This window comes from Triturus cristatus, chromosome 11, assembly GCF_964204655.1.
Source record: "Triturus cristatus chromosome 11, aTriCri1.1, whole genome shotgun sequence".
In the NCBI taxonomy this organism is placed as follows: Eukaryota; Metazoa; Chordata; class Amphibia; order Caudata; family Salamandridae; genus Triturus; species Triturus cristatus.
The window spans coordinates 49,473,533-49,491,115 of record NC_140594.1 but is presented as its reverse complement, the minus strand read 5'-3'; the positions used below and the strand labels follow the sequence as shown (position 1 = coordinate 49,491,115).

The 17,583-nt window shown below is 43.7% G+C and overlaps 1 protein-coding gene across 4 annotated transcripts in view; it reads right to left on the bottom strand.

Annotated features, from left to right (window-relative positions):
* The window catches only part of EP400 (E1A binding protein p400), an 852,236-nt gene that overhangs the window by 774,346 nt on the left and 60,307 nt on the right, over window positions 1-17,583 (bottom strand). For all 4 annotated transcript variants that reach the window (XM_085634324.1, XM_085634328.1, XM_085634325.1 and 1 more), the window contains 3 exons: window positions 11,173-11,621; window positions 8,557-8,844; window positions 6,426-6,611 (listed from right to left, as the gene is read on the bottom strand). In XM_085634324.1, coding sequence (XP_085490450.1) covers window positions 6,426-6,611; window positions 8,557-8,844; window positions 11,173-11,621 — 923 coding nt within the window. The remainder of the gene's footprint in view (window positions 1-6,425; window positions 6,612-8,556; window positions 8,845-11,172; window positions 11,622-17,583) is intronic.

Here is a 17,583-nt window from a genome sequence, read left to right as displayed (position 1 = left end):
AAAACGTGCTCGACACGGGTGAAAATTTGTTCCCCAGCTACACGATGGCCTCACTGAAAATAGGAATGTTTGGTATCAAACATCTCATATACATAAAGCTACACTGATTCCAGTGTTGAATTTATTAATACAAGCACCCAGAGGGCACCTTAAAGGTGCCTCTCTGAAAACCTACCAGCCACTCGTGTGTCGACTGACTGGTTTCTGCCATCCTGCCACCAGAGACGAGTTTCTGACCCCTAACTGTGTGGGCCTTTGCTCTCAGGTCGTCAGACACACAGCCTGCTCGGGAAAAGGTTGCTCACACTCCCTCCCACAGGATGACCTTCTGATAGCATTCCCATGCCGAGGAGCTTCAAAGAAGCTATAGTCTTTGAAATGAAAGTCTGGCTTCCCTCACAGGAGAGGAAGCCGACCCCCTCTGTCCAGAGCCCTTTGGCATCTTCACAGGCAGGAAAATTAGCCAGTCAGGTAGGTGTGCCCACCCCCAGGCTAGTACCACCTCTAAGGAAGCCTAACCTGAAGCGGACACAACTTTTCAGAGTTGGTCATCTTTGTGATGGCAAACTTAACTATGGGCCAGGGTTATGCCCACTTCCCACAAGAAGTGGCCAGATAGGGGGCATAGTGACACCCAGGGGGAGGTAGCCCATTGGCTACTAACCTACACTCCCCTAATACCACTAAATTCAGTATTTAGGGGAGCCCCTGGCGACAGAAAAACAGATCCTGTTGACCTGAAAGAAGATGAATGTGAAATGTCACAAAGAACAAGAACAGAATACACTGCAACTGACTTGTCCTGCAGCTGCTATATCTCCAAATCCTGGGAGACCTGCAAGCACTCCACCCAGGAACCAAGAACTCCAGTGAAGCAGCAGACCCAGATCTCTGTACAGGGGTGAATGTATGACATTGTTCTGCATTCTGTCCATCAACTGTTGTTTTTATATTTGTCACCCCAAGTGGGATGGGTATGCCCAGACGTGGGTCCCGTGCTCTCCATGCCACTGGAATCAAGCTATCCTGGCTGAAGAGGGGTGAAACCCTGAAACCGGTCTTAGGATGCTTGTTTCCAGTTCAGGGAGGACCTGGCTTGGCAGTTCGGGCTGGACTGTTCCCATGAGGCACAGGGTCAAGACTGATTTGCATATGGCTGGGTTCAAACTGGAATGGCATGGTGAGCAAAGAAACGATGGATTGTTCCCATTGTTCTGCATTCTGTCCATCAACTGTTGTTTTTGCAGGTCACTCCGAGTGGGACAGGTATGCCCAGACGTGGGTCTCGTGCTCTCCAAGCCACTGGAATCAAGCTATCCTGGCTGAAGAGGGGTGAAACCCCGAAACCGGTCTTAGGATGCTTGTTTCCAGTTCAGGGAGGACCTGGCTTGGCAGTTCGGGCTGGACTGTTCCCATGAGGCACAGGGTCAAGACTGATTTGCATATGGCTGGGTTCAAACTGGAATGGCATGGTGAGCAAAGAAACGATGGATTTAGACCCAGATCTCTGTACTGGGTTGAATGTATGACATTGTTCTGCATTCTGTCCATCAACTGTTGTTTTTTCACTGCATCCTGCAGGCACCCAAAGTGACCTAAGAGGACTGCGAAAACCTGACGCTTAAGGACACCACTGCATCCGTGGCTCCAAGCCTGAGTTTAAGTGGGCAAACTGTGCCAGCAAGGTCTCCAAGCCCTCCTGACAATGAGCCCACTGAGGTTTCACCCCTCGCAGATGACCCGACGTCGCCTGCAGCCTCTGTTCGCAGGTCCCCTCTACCGCAACAGCTCCTGGTAAGGAAACCCCCAACGCCTAAAGCCATCTCTGCACCCGTCAACCCTGCCACGTGGAGAAGAGGACCAAAGAGGTCCCTATGTCCATAAACATTGTGAGGGCTGAGCCCCCTGTTGGTTCAGCCTGCCTGGCCTCTCAGTCAAAGCCTGCAACCTCTTTATGCAAAGACCGATCCTTATAGACTAACATTGGGCACCAAACGCTGTTTTGCACCCCTGCATCCGCCCGCCCTAGTGCCGCTGGTGTTGTTTTGCTGGTGCTGCCTTGGACCCTGCCCACCACTCACCTGAAGTCCTGGAGATTGGTCCGGTAAGTCACTGTACTGTACCTGAATGCCATACTGGTTCTTTCTCCCATAGGGTAACATTGCAGCTTCTGAAAAATGCACTGTTCACTTTTTAAATGCAAAAGTATTTCTACTGAAAAACGTACTTACTTGATCATAGTGATGCTGGTGCCTGAATATAATTACAGATAAGTGTATTTTCATAAATCGGTGTGTATCTCGTTCTTGGGTCGTGTGCTTTACTTATCGACTACTGTGTGACTCTGCAGATGTCTAACACTCCTCTCTGATAAGCCTAAGGCTGCTCGACTACACTAACCCCTAGAAGAGCACCTTGAAGAAGAGCAGCGCTGCTCGAGTTTTGGGCCGCTGCTGATGCTATTGATTTAAGGCGGTATTTTATGTGTCCAGCTTATGGTACCATTATCTTTAAATTGCTATTTTGCAAAACCTGAATTGCCATCTGCTTTTAAAATTGAAGTAGTAAATGCCATTTTGCACAATCTGCTTTTAAAATTAAAGTAGTACATTGTAGAACACATACTGAATTGAAGCTCCGCCCTGCCTGGCTGCACTTGACCCCGTTCCGTCACGGCGTGTGCCGATTGAGCGGAGGGTCGCTAGGGTTAGTATCCGCTTCCGGGTTGCTACCGGAAGCAGCAGGTCATCATTGTTTTACCCCGTATTAGCTTCCCCACAGCTATTTCTTCTTATACTGTATCACTGCCGTTTCTAGCACGTTCCTGGAGTTATGGGTTTCATTCAATATACTGGCTAAGAATTAAAAGATTTGAATATTCATACTGGCAGCTATATGGGTGTATGGGAAACGGATCTGTCTAGTGTCCCTGACATTTGGCGTTCTTCTATACCTATTGGTTATAAGACTCCAAAAAGCTTTCATAAGTCCAGCCAATACAACACGCCCCTTAGAGCGATTTATTTAAATGCCCGCTCCATTCCCAAGCACTCCACCGAGGTATGGGACGTATTAGATCTAAATAATCCTGATATATGTTTCATCACCGAAACCTGGCTTCATGCAGACGCTGGCCCAGATATACATATTGCTTTTCCTTCACACTACAAAATCGTTCAAGTTGATAGAAAAGAAAAAAGAGGGGGTGGTCTATTAATTGCCCATAAAGATATTTTAACGATCACAATTCTGGAGAATATAATGAATGCCCAAATGGAAGTATGTGCCGTTAAGATTACTGGTCCCTCAAATGGTACGTGGAGAGCGGCTCTGGCTTATCGACCCCCAGGTGTTAAAGGGAATTTCTCAAATCAGTTATTAGAATTCGTTGCGCCTCATGTCTTAGCCTCTGATAATTTCCTTTTGATTGCCGATTTTAACCACCATGCAGAGATGCTACTAAATTTAGATACTGAAAAATTAATTACCAACATGAATTCACTAGGTCTTGCACAATTGGTCGACGGTCCTACCCATCAGGCCGGGCATACGCTAGACCTCTTGTTTACGAATATTTCTGAAATTACCATGGAACCCCCAGAAGCATTGATATGGACTGACCATTATTTATTTAAATTTGCTAAATCTACGGCCTTACTAGGGAAAAATAATTCAGATAATGAAACTGTTCTGCGCAGATCTTGGCGTAAGGTTACCCCCCATCTTTTTCAAAAACTTTTTTGTTCTGATCAAAAAGTCTTGGAAACTAGCACAAACCAAAGGGCGTTACAATTCAATAAAGATATCCTGACCACTCTAGATAAAATTGCCCCTTAGAAGAGGGTAAACCCTAAGACCAGAATCGCTCCCTGGTTTACCGATCAATTAAAAACTGCTAAAAATCTATGTAGAAGGGCCGAAAGACTATGGCGGAAAAACAGAAGCCCTGCTAATGACGAAGGGTATAAAAAACAGCATCACTCCTATATGAACAAATTAAAACAGGCAAAAATATCCTATTTGCTGAGCCGGATAACTATGGCAGAGAACTCTTCAAGAGAACTTTTTCATATTTTAAGAGATTTTACTACTTCTACAAATTCACCCATTATACCCATATCCCAAGACTGGACCGATTCGCTGTCAAATTTTTTCGAGGAAAAAGTTATGACTATTCACAAGACTTTCGCCCCTATACCCACTCATAGTCATTTAGTGAATCACCGTGTTTTTTATCAAACCCTTTGGGTCTTTTAGATAAATTTATCGAATGTGACTATAAATCCGTCACCTCAGCTATGTTAAAAATAAAATCCAGCTCTCCGGCCGACCCTTTTCCTTCTAAATATTTCTCTATAATGGCACCCACTGTCCTAGACAGCATGATTGCACTTTTTAATCAATCTCTGTCTCATGCGGTCTTTCCTTCTGTTTGGAAGGTAGCTAGTGTTAGACCAATTCTAAAGAAGCCAACTGCTGACCCTAAGGTGCTTCTGAATTATCGTCCAATTTCACTTCTTCCCTATTTTGGAAAAATATTGGAATCTATTATAAATCAGCAACTGGTGGGCCATCTGGAGAGGCATGATCTCCTAGACCCCTCTCAATCCGGTTTTAGAGCAGCAGACAGTACAGAAACGGCATTGGTTGAGGTTACTGATAATATCAGATTAACCTAGATAAACACCAATCGGCTATCCTTGTCCTGCTTGACCTATCTGCTGCCTTTGACACCATCTCCCGTAAAATCCTTGAGCAAAGGCTATGGGAGGTTGGTGTCAGGGGAAATGCCCTGAAATGGTTTATCAGCTACCTGTCCGAACGCACCACTACTGTCCAGATGGGAAATTTTGTTTCCTGTGCAAGACCAGTAAAAATGGGAGTCCCACAAGGCTCTATTCTGAGCCCCACGCTTTTCAACCTTTATATCACCCCTTTGGCTGGGGTGATCAGATCGCACGGTTTTGATGTCATATCCTACGCAGATGACACGCAGATTCTGATCACCCTAGGTCCCGACCCAGGCGATACTAAAAAGCTCTTTAAAGACTGTCTTATAAATGATGACGAATGGATGAGAATCAATCATCTCCAACTAAACGGGGCCAAATCGGAGATTATGCTTTTTGGTAAAGCCATCAACCATTGGTCACATGACTGGTGGCCTTCTGGGCTTGGACTCTATCCTGCTCCAAAGAACACAGTCCGCAATCTGGGCTTTCACATGGATGATTGTCTATCCATGCGTAGCCATGTTAAACACGTTATTGGCACCTGTTTTGGTGTCATGTGCAGTCTCAGAAAGGTTTTTAGATGGCTCCCTATGGAGGCGCGTAAACCCTTGACACAAGGTCTGATAACAAATAGAATGGACTATGGAAACGCATTACTGTTGTCAATAAATGAAGATCTTATAGACAAACTCCAGGTTCTACAGAACACAGCTTCAAGACTGGTTCTTGACCGTCCATATAGATCACCTTCTGCAGCTTGTCTTAACACTCTCCACTGGCTCCCGATCAAAAAGCGAGTCCGCTTTAAAGTGCTGTGTCTTACGCATATGTCCATGCATGGAATCAGTCAAAAATATTGGAGTAAAAAGCTGCAGTGGTATCACCCGGCCAGAATGCTACGTTCCAGTGATGCGGCATTGCTAACTCCGTTAAGAATTAACACCGTCAGACAAGGAGGCCGTTCGTTTTCCTTTCTGGCACCATCGCTCTGGAACAAAATGCCTTTCCATCTCCGTAGCATCCGAGAACATGGTAAATTCCGTAAAGAGCTGAAAACCTGGCTCTATGTCAATTAGCCTGATTCGTCCACTCGAGCAATCTGCAAGCGCCATGAGACTCATGTTGAGTGATATGTGCGCGATATAAATTCTCTTGATTGATTTGATTTGGGACTGCTAGAGCAGGCCCCTGTCCCCTCATAAGGGAATTCCTGGACTCTCTGCATGGTATACCTTTTTTGGTAAACCATATAAAGAGGCTGCTTCTAACAGTGACTAAATTATCTATTTTCCAAATACCTAATTTGTCCCTTCTTACAAATATTCAACCTGGAGATATGCAATACCTCATGTATGTGCAGTCACTGTCCATTCACCAAGCATGTACCTGTCTTCACAGGGACCAACATGTTGATAATTTTGTAAGTACAAATAAACACTTACCAAATAAACTTTGACTGAATGCTTATTGTTCTCTGGTGTCACAGGCATCCGAAAAGAACACTGATTGCACTCAGTATTAACAACATAGAAAGGTCACGTGTAAAAGCTTTCATAGGAAATATGTACTTCAAAGCAAGAGAAAAGCATCGGCACCCAGTTAAATATATGACTGGAGACCAGGTGCAAACAATGGTTAGAGGTCTTTAAATGAGTTACCCCTTGACACAAGGAGAAGCCCCAATACTCCTACCTTCTTAGCTGCGGCCACTTTCCACCTTCTTTCTTGAGCAAAGTCCGCTGCCATCCACTCCATCTCTTCCAGTAGGTAATCCCAGTGAGACTTCGGCCGCGGTGGCTCCTGCAGCTTGGGTAGCCTCCTTGGAGACCACAAACCTTCCTTCCGCAGTTCGGCTATACGCTGATGCACTTGGTTTTCCTGAAAAGCAAGCATTCACAATATCATGGTCAAGCAATATTCCACAAGAACTGTCGCAGTAGCACGGCACCAACACTCTTGTGCAACCTAGGGTTGCTGTGCTTGAGTGAGCGTCAACAGTAAATCTGCATTGGAAGCAAACTGCTAGCTAGGCCCAATCATCCTTATGGGCCCTGATGTGGTACCAAAGGTCTTTTGTAAGCCATATTCACCAATATTTATTATGGATGTTTCAGCTTGCATAAAGGAATTCATCGATAATTGTTAACATATTGTTTAAAAATGTTTTATTAATATATTATCTAACTACACCCTTAACTATCGTCTTACAATAACATTTAATACCTGTTGCTAATCCTTAAAATGACCCTAGACATGATATAAGCTTGCCCCAACTCTAAGATTTGCCCAGACACAACTCCTATTGTTACCCTAATGTTGACTCAAATTGTTACTTTTACCCTAAATCATCCCTATGCCTGACCTCGACAACCACACGGCAGCAACCCTTATCTTACCCATCCTTGACTGCACCCTCACCGTTACCCATTACTCGAAACCAGAACCCTGTACTTCACCATATCATAATGCAATGATACATAAGAAATGAAAAGGTACGATAAAGTACAACTATCAGAATGCACCATTAAAATAATATTGAGCAACATATTACTACTGTGTGTGCTGGCTTCATGAGAGCATCCGCATGTCTGTTTACATTCCAATTCCGAAGCCAATGGATGTGCCCTGAACTGCAAGCTATTATACTGTCTGCATTGATAAAGCAGCATGCCAGGTATCCGACTGATCAAGGTAAAGAGTTTAATAGCTCCTGTGAGAAGTAAAATCTGTGAAATATTGATTTCAACAGACTTCAAGAAACAGAATAAACTGCAAGAAAATGAAAAGTAAAACTTTTAAACAACTGTTACCAAGAATGTGTAGAGTACCCAAAATAACCAAACATTGGCACTTATTTTATCAAGTGCCTCCATGAGCTGCTACAAAGTCCCTGCAGACATTTTCTTGAGATGTGTTTCTGTGAAAAAATGGATGCACACAACATGCAGTTAACTATTTAGCTCAACTTGCTTTTGTGTTATACATCTTTTAAAAAGAGTGATTCAGGAATTGAGGTTCACTAACAATAGATTTCCAATTATAACCGATTTGTTTTTAAAAGAAAAAAGTTGACTGCAGACATACACGTCTTACAAAATGGTTTTAGAAAAGTTTATATCTCTTTGTAAAATTCTTCTGGGATCCTGTGCAAGGCAGTATAATTCAACATCCATGAAGATCTCATGACTGACAGCATACACCTCTCTGAAGGAACTCTAAATCTATTTCCACAGCATTCAGTCCGAAGTCTCGAAGTTACTAAACCCACTTGACCGCGCTGTATGAACCAGATACAAAAGAATGGGCACTTTCAGTGGCAAAGCATTCTCTAAACTTGCACTGTCACGTCTCTTTATCCATAGGGGCCAGACAGAAAATAATGATTTATGCGAAGCCATATTCAGATTCATTCATTAGGGTTAGTATTGAACTGCTCGTTTTATGCTTTAATGTCTTTCCCCTTTTTTCACAGACACCCAACTGCTGAAGGGAAACTCCAGCGTTGCAGTAGAAAAGGATTCGAGAGTGGGATAACAAGTCAATGCGCTACACTTTCAATGTCATCAGATTGGCAATATATTAACTCAAATTTATTTTTCAAAGGCCTATATTTGATCAAAATCTTGCCTAAGAGTGCTCACCGTATTACAAGTGCATGAAGGATATGAATGTGTGTACTGTGGTGCAGCAAAAACCATACTACAAATGTGTCACAGTCATGTGCTCAGGTCTTAGGAAGGCTTGATCCCATTCCAAGAGCTCCACCACGGGTCATATGCATCGTATAAGTGCTACTCTTTTTGGTGGTGGTTTGGAGCCTTACCAGAGTTAGCTGCTCTGTCACCTTGCTCTCTGGCGGCTGTGTTGGAGCACTTTGACCTGGGCTCAGGCTTCTCTGAGCAGAAGGTCCTGCAGAACCAGGCGATCTGGCTGCTACAGGAGACAAGGATTTGCTGGTGGCTGGGGAGATCCTCTTACTGGGTAAAGGTTGTGTGGTAGGTGGTGTGGTGTGCACCATGGTGGGTGGAGCGACAGTTGTGGCAGGCAAAGAGAGGGGTGGAGGACGCTGACCCGGCTTGGCAGTATCGGAAGGCGGTCTCACTGCTACAGGCTGTTTTGACAAAAACACAAGTCAAGAAAGAGTTTCACACACTGATTAGCAAGAAATCCCTTTAGGTCCATCAATGTTAATGTTAATACAGCTTACTATAGGGCACGAATCGCCTCCGAAGAGGTATCTCGGCACTAGCAATAAACACAGGCAAACCTAACACAAAACAATTAAAATAAGATTGTTTTAAGCAATTTTCTGAATTTGATGTGATCAGGGCAGATGTGAGCATAATAAGGTAGCGCATTCCAATAGCATGGGGACAGGTAAGAGAAAGACCTGACCCCACATCTAGTCAATCAGATATCAGGGACACTAAGCAGAGCTTTGTCCTTAGAGTGCAGATTCCTAACTGGACAGTAGTAGTTCAGTTTTTGACGCAGGCAAGTAGGTCCATTTCCTGTTAGTGATTTATATGTAAGGCAACAGATATTAAAGATTGACCTTTTCTTAATGGGTAGCAAATACAAGGCTTTCAGTAATGGTTCTGCCGAAGAACAGGAAGGAAGATTACATACAAGCCGTGCAGCTGTGTTTTGGACCACTTGCTATTTGGACATTAAGGACTTCTTGGCTGATGCAAGTAAGGCGTTACAAGAGTCAAATTGCTAAGAATCAAGGCCTGAACTAGGGTTTTCCTGACCGGAGAAAGCTTTCTTCAATAGACGTACCATATTAAAACACCTGCAGCTGGAGGCAATGACCTGATCTTTCATGGGCAGAGACTGATCTATTTTAAAGGCCAAGTTTTTTCACTAATTGTTTGGGTATAGGGGTGAGGCCTTATTCTATAGGCCACCATTCTGGAGTCCAAAACTGCCCTGCTTTCCCAAATAACATTATCAATCCATCTTGACAGCAGCTCTGGGGGAATGTGCCAGATATTTTATGAATGTGCACATAATGCCCTGCTGCATAAGGGATGGGCATCCTTCTGAAACACCACCATTCCAAACATGGCATTAAAATTAAAAGTATAGGTATACAGTTCAACTAAACACAGATAGGGCTTTAGACATTTGTCCGAATCGCCGGAAGTAAAAGTGGCATCACTGCTTCGGAGTACATCCATTCAGTCCCAACCTATCACACATAATAGGGGATTATGAGGGCCTCTCTCTTCTAGTTCAGCTGTAACAGTTACACCTTTTACAAACTGTGCTGGAAAATCTGGCCTGCAATAGGTTTGTAGGGCTGAAAAGTAAAAACATACAGGAAGCAGCACAGAAAGGGCTCTATATAGCCACATCTGCTCTCCAAGGAAGGGCCACTGATTTGTGTATGTTTTCGTAACTCTCTATTCTCTTTCAGAAACGTTTTATTGATTACGATGGAGCTCTCTTGAAGAATGGACTGGAGAATGGGGTCTTTGTGATACAAAACCAGCTTCTCGATCCACCCGCAGAGCTGCTGATTTAGGGTCTTGCATATGGAGGAGTGGGGCTAATCAGGAGTAGGGCTGGAGTACTTAGGATCAAACACAACAAATGTGGAGATCTCTGGAACAGAGCTTGTAAAGGGCTGTAGGAATGTCAACCAATAGAAAACGAAGGTCACAGAATCCGCCGTGGTACTCAAAGGAACATGGCTCACCTGTGGATGCAGATGTGAGGAGCAAACAGATTTGGGATGACACCTGGGGGAAACTCAGAGAACTTAAGGTAGGCTGCAGATCTGTACAGGCGAAAGAGAGTGGGAGGGAAGGGGGCTCATTCAACCAAAGATGCTGGGCCTAAGTGATACCAGGTTCATACATAAGATGTGTAGTCTTGAGAATAGAGCTTGGACAAAGTTCAAGATCCGGAGGCTCAGAAGGGCAGTGACGGAACATACAGTATGGAGACACAGACATAAGCATAGAGCGGCTGATAGGGGGCTGAACAGAACAAGACAACTATGTGGAGATTCTTGGAAACTAGATTCAAACACACAAACAGATGTGTGGACTCACGAAATGAGGTTGACAAAGGTGTGTCTACAGAGACCCAGGGAACAGGGCTCACACACATCTGTAGATATGGAGGATTGAGGAAAAGGATTAGGGAGTTAAAGATTAAAAAATAAAGGAACACAGAAAGGTTCATACTTTTACTAATAGGTAAATATATATATATTAGTAATTTTTAATTACACATTTTGCATCGTCCATTTGGTTCGCAGAACAGATTTTGGTTTTTTTGCTTTTTAATCAAAGAATTTGTGATATGTTTCACTGTATACTGTGAAATCCTTCCTACAACTTTCCCAGCTGGGGCGGAAGGGTGGATTTCATGCCCCCCTCCCTACTCCCCATTACCACTCTGACATGCAGCCCATCCTCGCATGTACCTGCTGCTGCAGCCCTGGAGCCTGAAGCGAAGCCGTCTGCACCTGGGCTTTCCCTGGCACTTGGAGTGGCAGTGTTTGCTGTGGTTGCTGAAGTGGTCCAGAGAGCTGGCTCTGCAGGGGTGTAGCTATCGGGACGGCCTGTGGTTCCTTTTTCACCTGAACAATAGTTTGTGATTGTGCCTGAGGCTCCAAATGCTGCTGCTGTAGCACCGACGGTTGAGGAGGTGGCTGCTGTAGCGTCTGCTGTGGGGGCTGCTGCTGTGTCGGTTGCGGCTGCTGCTGGGCCAGCTGCATGGCCATGGGGATGCCAGAAGGCTGCAGACGGGTGGGTAGTTGTGGTGGAGGTGTATGCAGGCTGGCAGCATTCTGCACTGGAGGCCCCTTAGAAGGGTCATACTGCTGCTGGCTGGGCTTCTGTCCAGTCAGCTGCACAGTAGGAGGCATTCCACCTGCAAAAGACAAATGCTAGATTAACCACCCTCCAAAGTTATCGGATTCTGTTAGATTCACAGAAGATCCTAAAAAAACAGATCACAAGCTCCAACTGTTTCATAATAAGAGAAAGCTCACATTTTATTATTTATTTATTTTTAACAAAAAGAAAGGTATTATCACTTTTACAGCCATACCAGTGCACCACCAGTATTAACTCAATCGCTTCTTTGGCAGACTGAAATTTGTTTAAAATTTTGGTTGATTCATATGGAGGCAGCTGAAGCATGCCACAGGAGGCCAGTGTTTTCTTACAAATGCTTTAAAGGAAGAAAAACGGCTGTTTGGAAAAAATGATTGCAGAGAAGAAAATGCATAGGCAGAAATCGAAGTCAGAAAAGAGGCACATAAGAATGAGAAGAAGGGTTTTTGCAACTTAGATGGGGAGGTACAGTAGGTGAAATGTGCCGGCATGAGCAAAGGTGGAGAGGGCAATAAAGTGGTAAAGGATGATGCCTAGTCCTGATGCTACAAATGCTTTGCAAAACTCTGATAAAAACGCGTCGAGCTACCATCAGGAGAATTGATCTGAGAGCAGTTTCCTTCATTTACTTTTTAGCTTTCTTTCCAGAATGGACCATGCATCAGAAAGCTTAACATGGGTAGCGCCTTATTCATTTGTGTGGAAGGTCTTGAACCAACTTGTGGAAAGACAAGGCCAATGGGCGGAGTTCAATATATACAGGCACTGCAGACTAGAATTAGGGTTCCCGATTGTATGGTATTTTTTTTTTCAACATTTCTGTCTTTATGTATCAATATTTATTTTGGGCCATCTTATTGGTATTTATCCATATTTATTTTGTGTTTCAAGAATAAATGTAGCTGTAAAATGGTATATTTCCAAGTTTATTTAACTCTTGGATGTGCCTTGAACATGGATGCCTTTCACGTTTTCGCAAACTAAGCAGCCACGTATGACTAAAGACTACACTCACAGGTACATATTAGCGTCATACTACAAATATATGTTAACATATTCATATATTTAAGGGAATCCCATCCTGTAATTTAACTCTCCATGCTGTCCACCCGCTCAGCCGTTACCTGGAATTCATGAAAGATAGCATGGAGAGTTTTTCACAATGAGCACCATTTTCAGTATTTTTCTGCTTTTAAAAATAAATACAGACAGGAAACACATTGTTTTCTGTCTGTATTTATCTGTAAAAATCAGTAAAAACAGAAAACCGGAAGCCTTAACTAAAATGCAGGCCTCAAAGTCTACTCGCCCTCTTGCTTTGGTGAGTTAGATTTGATCAAGTCGAGCTATTTTTAGCACCTACACCTCCATTCTGGCAAATAAACTTAAGCTGGAAGGAACAGGTGTTCTGCTCATTCAGAAAGTGAATGAGCAATAAGGACATCTTTAAGTCTTGTTTTTATCTCGACACATTTGCTGTCTGTTCAAGGACAGATGTCAAATCTCAGTTTGTCTTTTTACTAATAATTTCTCATCTTATCCTGGAAAATGTTGTTTACTTTTGTTTCTTGTATTAAAGTTAGATCTCTAAGCTTTTTGTCAAGTGAGCTGTCTGACAATCACTGAGACAAAAGGCTGTAAGATATCAGGTTTTGTTTTCTAACACAACATTTAAACAGCTTGTAAATGAATAGTGCAAGTATTTTAAAATATATCAGTAATTACGAAAGAGTATTTATTTTGGGACCTCGAAGGGCTTCGAGAAGTGGGACACGATCGGCATTAGTGCAGTGGGGGACCTCTGGACGAGGGGGGGGATTTAAAACATTCGAGACGCTGCAGACGGAGTTTCAGCTGCAGGGCAGTGAATACTTCCGGTACTTGCAGGTCCGCCACGCACTGAGCTCCGTCTTCCCAGACGTCGCCTCCATTCCGGAGTCATCCCCCCTGGAGGATAGAGTGCTGGATGGCCATGTTCCGGACAGCACGATCTCCCTCATATATAAAAAACTGATTAATGATCGCTCGGGCTTGCTGACTGGCCTCCGCGAGGCCTGGGTTGCCGATGGGCTGGAGTTGGACGACGAGGACTGGATCTCCGCGGTGGCCTCTCCGAAGGAGGTGGCCATACCGGCTCGCCTTCGCTTCGTCCAGCTAAAGATCCTCCACCGGGTTTACATGACGGGGCCAAGGCTTCTGCGTATGGGCTATGCCGAGGATGGGCTGTGTAAGCGTGGGTGTGGTGCTTTGGCGACTTTTTTGCATATTCTGTGGGAGTGCCCGAAGGTGGAGCGATTCTGGCGTGGTGTGCATGAGGTCCTGCGAGTGGTTACGCGTGTCGCGCTGTTGCCTGAAGCGAGGAGATGCTTGCTGAATGTGTGGAAACCAACTGACTACTCTGTTCCGCAGACGCGATGGGTGACTTTGGGATATATGGTAGCTAAGCGTGACATCGCGCAGCTGTGAGGGTCCCAGAGGCCCCCGGCGGTGTCGGCATGGAAAGAGCACATGGATTGGTGCATGTTCCGAGAAAAGGTGGTGTACGTGGCGAGAGGTAAGCCTGGGGCGTGGGTGAAAGTTTGGGGCCCCTGGAACGCATACCGCGGGGGTATTTGTGAGCCGCCGCTGCTGCCGGCGGCTTCGCCAGCTCCGTCCCCCTAGTTGACCCCCTCCCCCGGCCCCGTGCACAGGGTCCCCCGGTCCGTGCTCTCTTCCCGTTCCCCTCTTTAGATTCTCTTGGAGGGTTGGGGTCCCCCACTTACGGAGCACGTGCTGTCATTTCGGATTGCGGGTTGCCTTGCGGGTGTGGTTTTTGTGTGTTGTTGTGTTCTTATAAAATGAAACCGTATTGCGGGCTCGGAGTTATGTGGCCCACGTCGTTGATACCTCCTGATTTACCTCTCTGCAACGCCAAGAGCCTTTTTTGTATGTATGTCATATTCTCCTGTCACTCTAGCGGCCGGCCAGAATGGTTGTAGGCCCATACTTGTATATATTTGAAGACTGCAATAAACGGTTTCGAACAAAAAAAATAAAAAAAAAAAAAAAAGTATTTATTTTGTAATTCAGAAGTGTGAGGCAAACAAAGATTTAAATACGAGCAAAACAAATCAGAAAACTTGACTTGGTGATGTGTGAGTGACAAATATTTACATAAAACTCAATTTCCAAACATTATACACTACATACTTTAATCAGTAAAACCCACTTGGGGGGAAAATGTTGTGGCCATTTCAATAGAAAACCTGCAGAAAGTAAATGTGTGCTACGAATTCATGCTTCAGGTATGCATTTATTAAAAGTGATAGTTTTTAAACACGATTTGAGAAGCATTTGTGCCCCCGCTCTGATGAAAATGCGGTTAATGAACTAAGAGGAAAGCTAGCGGTCATGTGTATCCTATATGTGGCTAGATTTGTATTCTATATGAGGCAAACTTTTAGTCTATTAAATCAAACACAAGTGTCTTTTGTACAGCAGACATGCTGAACTCACATATTTGAAGGTGCTCTCATGTGATAAAGAAGAAAATGGCAGCTCAGTGAATTAATGCTCAGGATCACATATTTGAAACCAGTTTATGGGTCAAGAGCAAATTATTTAAGTCACTCGACCTGCAGGTCAAGTAACATTTTTTGATTTTTCAAGGTCTGCTATACTAATTCTGAAGCGAACTACAGCTTATAAAAGAAACCTGTGAAGGCTGATCGGATGTGGAGGGATATTTTCTGATAAAGCCGCCACATGAGTCACCGCATGTCGTAAGCTTTTCCAGAGCTGAGCTGATCCAGCGAGGACAGCTAGAGTTGCATATCCTCTGTCTAGATGAGATAGCCGCAGAATCTGTAGTATCAATCGGACGTTCTTAAATGTGGACATTCTCTTTGTTCCTCTTAGGGCTGATTTAGCTAATCTGGCAGCAAGGAGATCCAGCAGACAGGATTAGGTCAGGAGACATTGCCAAAGGTTTTAGATATTCCAACCAAGAACTGTGTATTATTCTGGTTATAATTTTGTAAAAAGGCATAAGATTTACAGATCAGTAAAGAAAAACATCACTTATCTAGAAATTACGAACTCAGGTTGGTGCATGCTGATTTTGGTTGGAGAATTTTATCTAAAGATTACAAACTCAGGCAGGTGTATATGACCTGCTGATTTCAGTTAGGAGATTGCATTATCTAGAAATTACAAACTCAGGTAGGTGTATAAGACCTGCTGATTTTGATTGGATTATCTAGAAATTACAAACTCAGGTTGGTGTGTATGAGCTGCTGATTCTGGTTGGATGATTGTATTATCTAGATATTACAAACTCAGGTAGGTGTATTTGAGCTGCTGGTTGGAGCATTACATTATCTAAACATTACAAACTCAGGTAGGTGTATATGAGCTGCTGGTTGGAGTATTACATTATCTAAACATTACAAACTCAGGTAGGTGTATATGAGCTGCTGGTTGGAGTATTACATTATCTAAATATTACAAACTCAGGTAGGTGTATATGAGCTGCTGATTTTGGTTGGATTGTATTATCAGGAAATTACAAACTCAGGTAGGTGTATAGGAGCTGCTGGTTGGAGGATTGTATTACCTAGATATTACAAACTCAGGTAGGTGTATATGAGCTGATGATTTTGGTTGGAATGTATTACCTAGAAATTACAAACTCAGGTGGATATAAATGAGCTGCTGATTCTGGTTGGAGAATTGTTTTAACTAGAAATTACAAACTCAGGTAGGTGTGCATGAGCTGCTGATCTTAGTTGGAGGATCGCTTTGGCTGTTTCATGATCAGCCTTTTTCAGAAGTCAATCTGTGAATTTCTGTAATCCATATGCATTAGGACTTCTTCTCCAATGAACAACTGAAACAGTGCCTTTAGGAAACACTTTTCTAAAGGCATTGTTTCAGTTGGCAATTTACTGCTATTATAACAAAAATATACTCAGTCACTAGTACTTCGTAGGTCACACCAGGTAAGTGAAGGCCTGAGAACTGATGGCCATGTAAGACAAGATCAAAAACTTTACAAGAACAAACAATATCATAAAATATCTCAGTTTTTGTAACATATTGTGGGCAAAGTGGAGCTATTCTCGTATTGCGTTGAAGTCCTCTAGTTTACCTGCAGCCACTAAATAGAATACACATTTGAGTACTCACAAACAGGACAGACTGATTGAAATGTTGCTGGGGAATTAATGGTACTGAGTAAACATTTATCAGGTGCTTTTTAACAGAGTTGTGGCATGATGAGGTGTCAGGGCGAAGAAACCCCGGATGTGCAAAAGGTCCTACTCACGAGCTCTGGGCTGATAAGTATAACGGTTACCTTCAATGTAGTATTTTTGAAAAACAAAATGCGATGTGTGGCATCCGAGGTCACAGCAAAGACTCTGCTGACAGAGGTGACAATGAGGCCTGGGAAATGAACTCCGCTCCGCTGCCGGAGTTTGCGGAGATTTGTTAACTACGCATTCCGATCCTCCACGTAGCGGAGTCAGCTACTAAACTGCACCCACAAATGCGTCGATAAAGAAACTTTACATGCTAAAAAAGCATATAACCAATTCACAAAAGTGAAGTTTGAAAATGCAAATTATCAGGCAATGAGAGAGCAGATGCCTTGAACACAAAGAGCATATCATGCTGAACGATTCAGTGGTGGTCCCATCCTATTAGGACCACCCCAAGCACAGTTATGGGCAAAAATACAAACCCAACCAAAGGCCCTGCAAAGCATCATGGGATGAGATTAGCAGTGGGTAGTGAATATTTATAGCATCCAATATCAAAATAATTCGAAAAAAAGAGCTGCAGTTCAGCTAGTTGTTACTAGGTGTCCCTCACGAGTCAAATGCAAAAGCATTGAAATTATTACATCAAGCTGCAGTTCAACTAGTCGTTGCTAGGTGTCCCTCAAGTCAAATGCTTTTGCATTTGACTCATGAGGGATTCCTAGTAACGACTAGTGGAACTGCAGCTTCATGAAA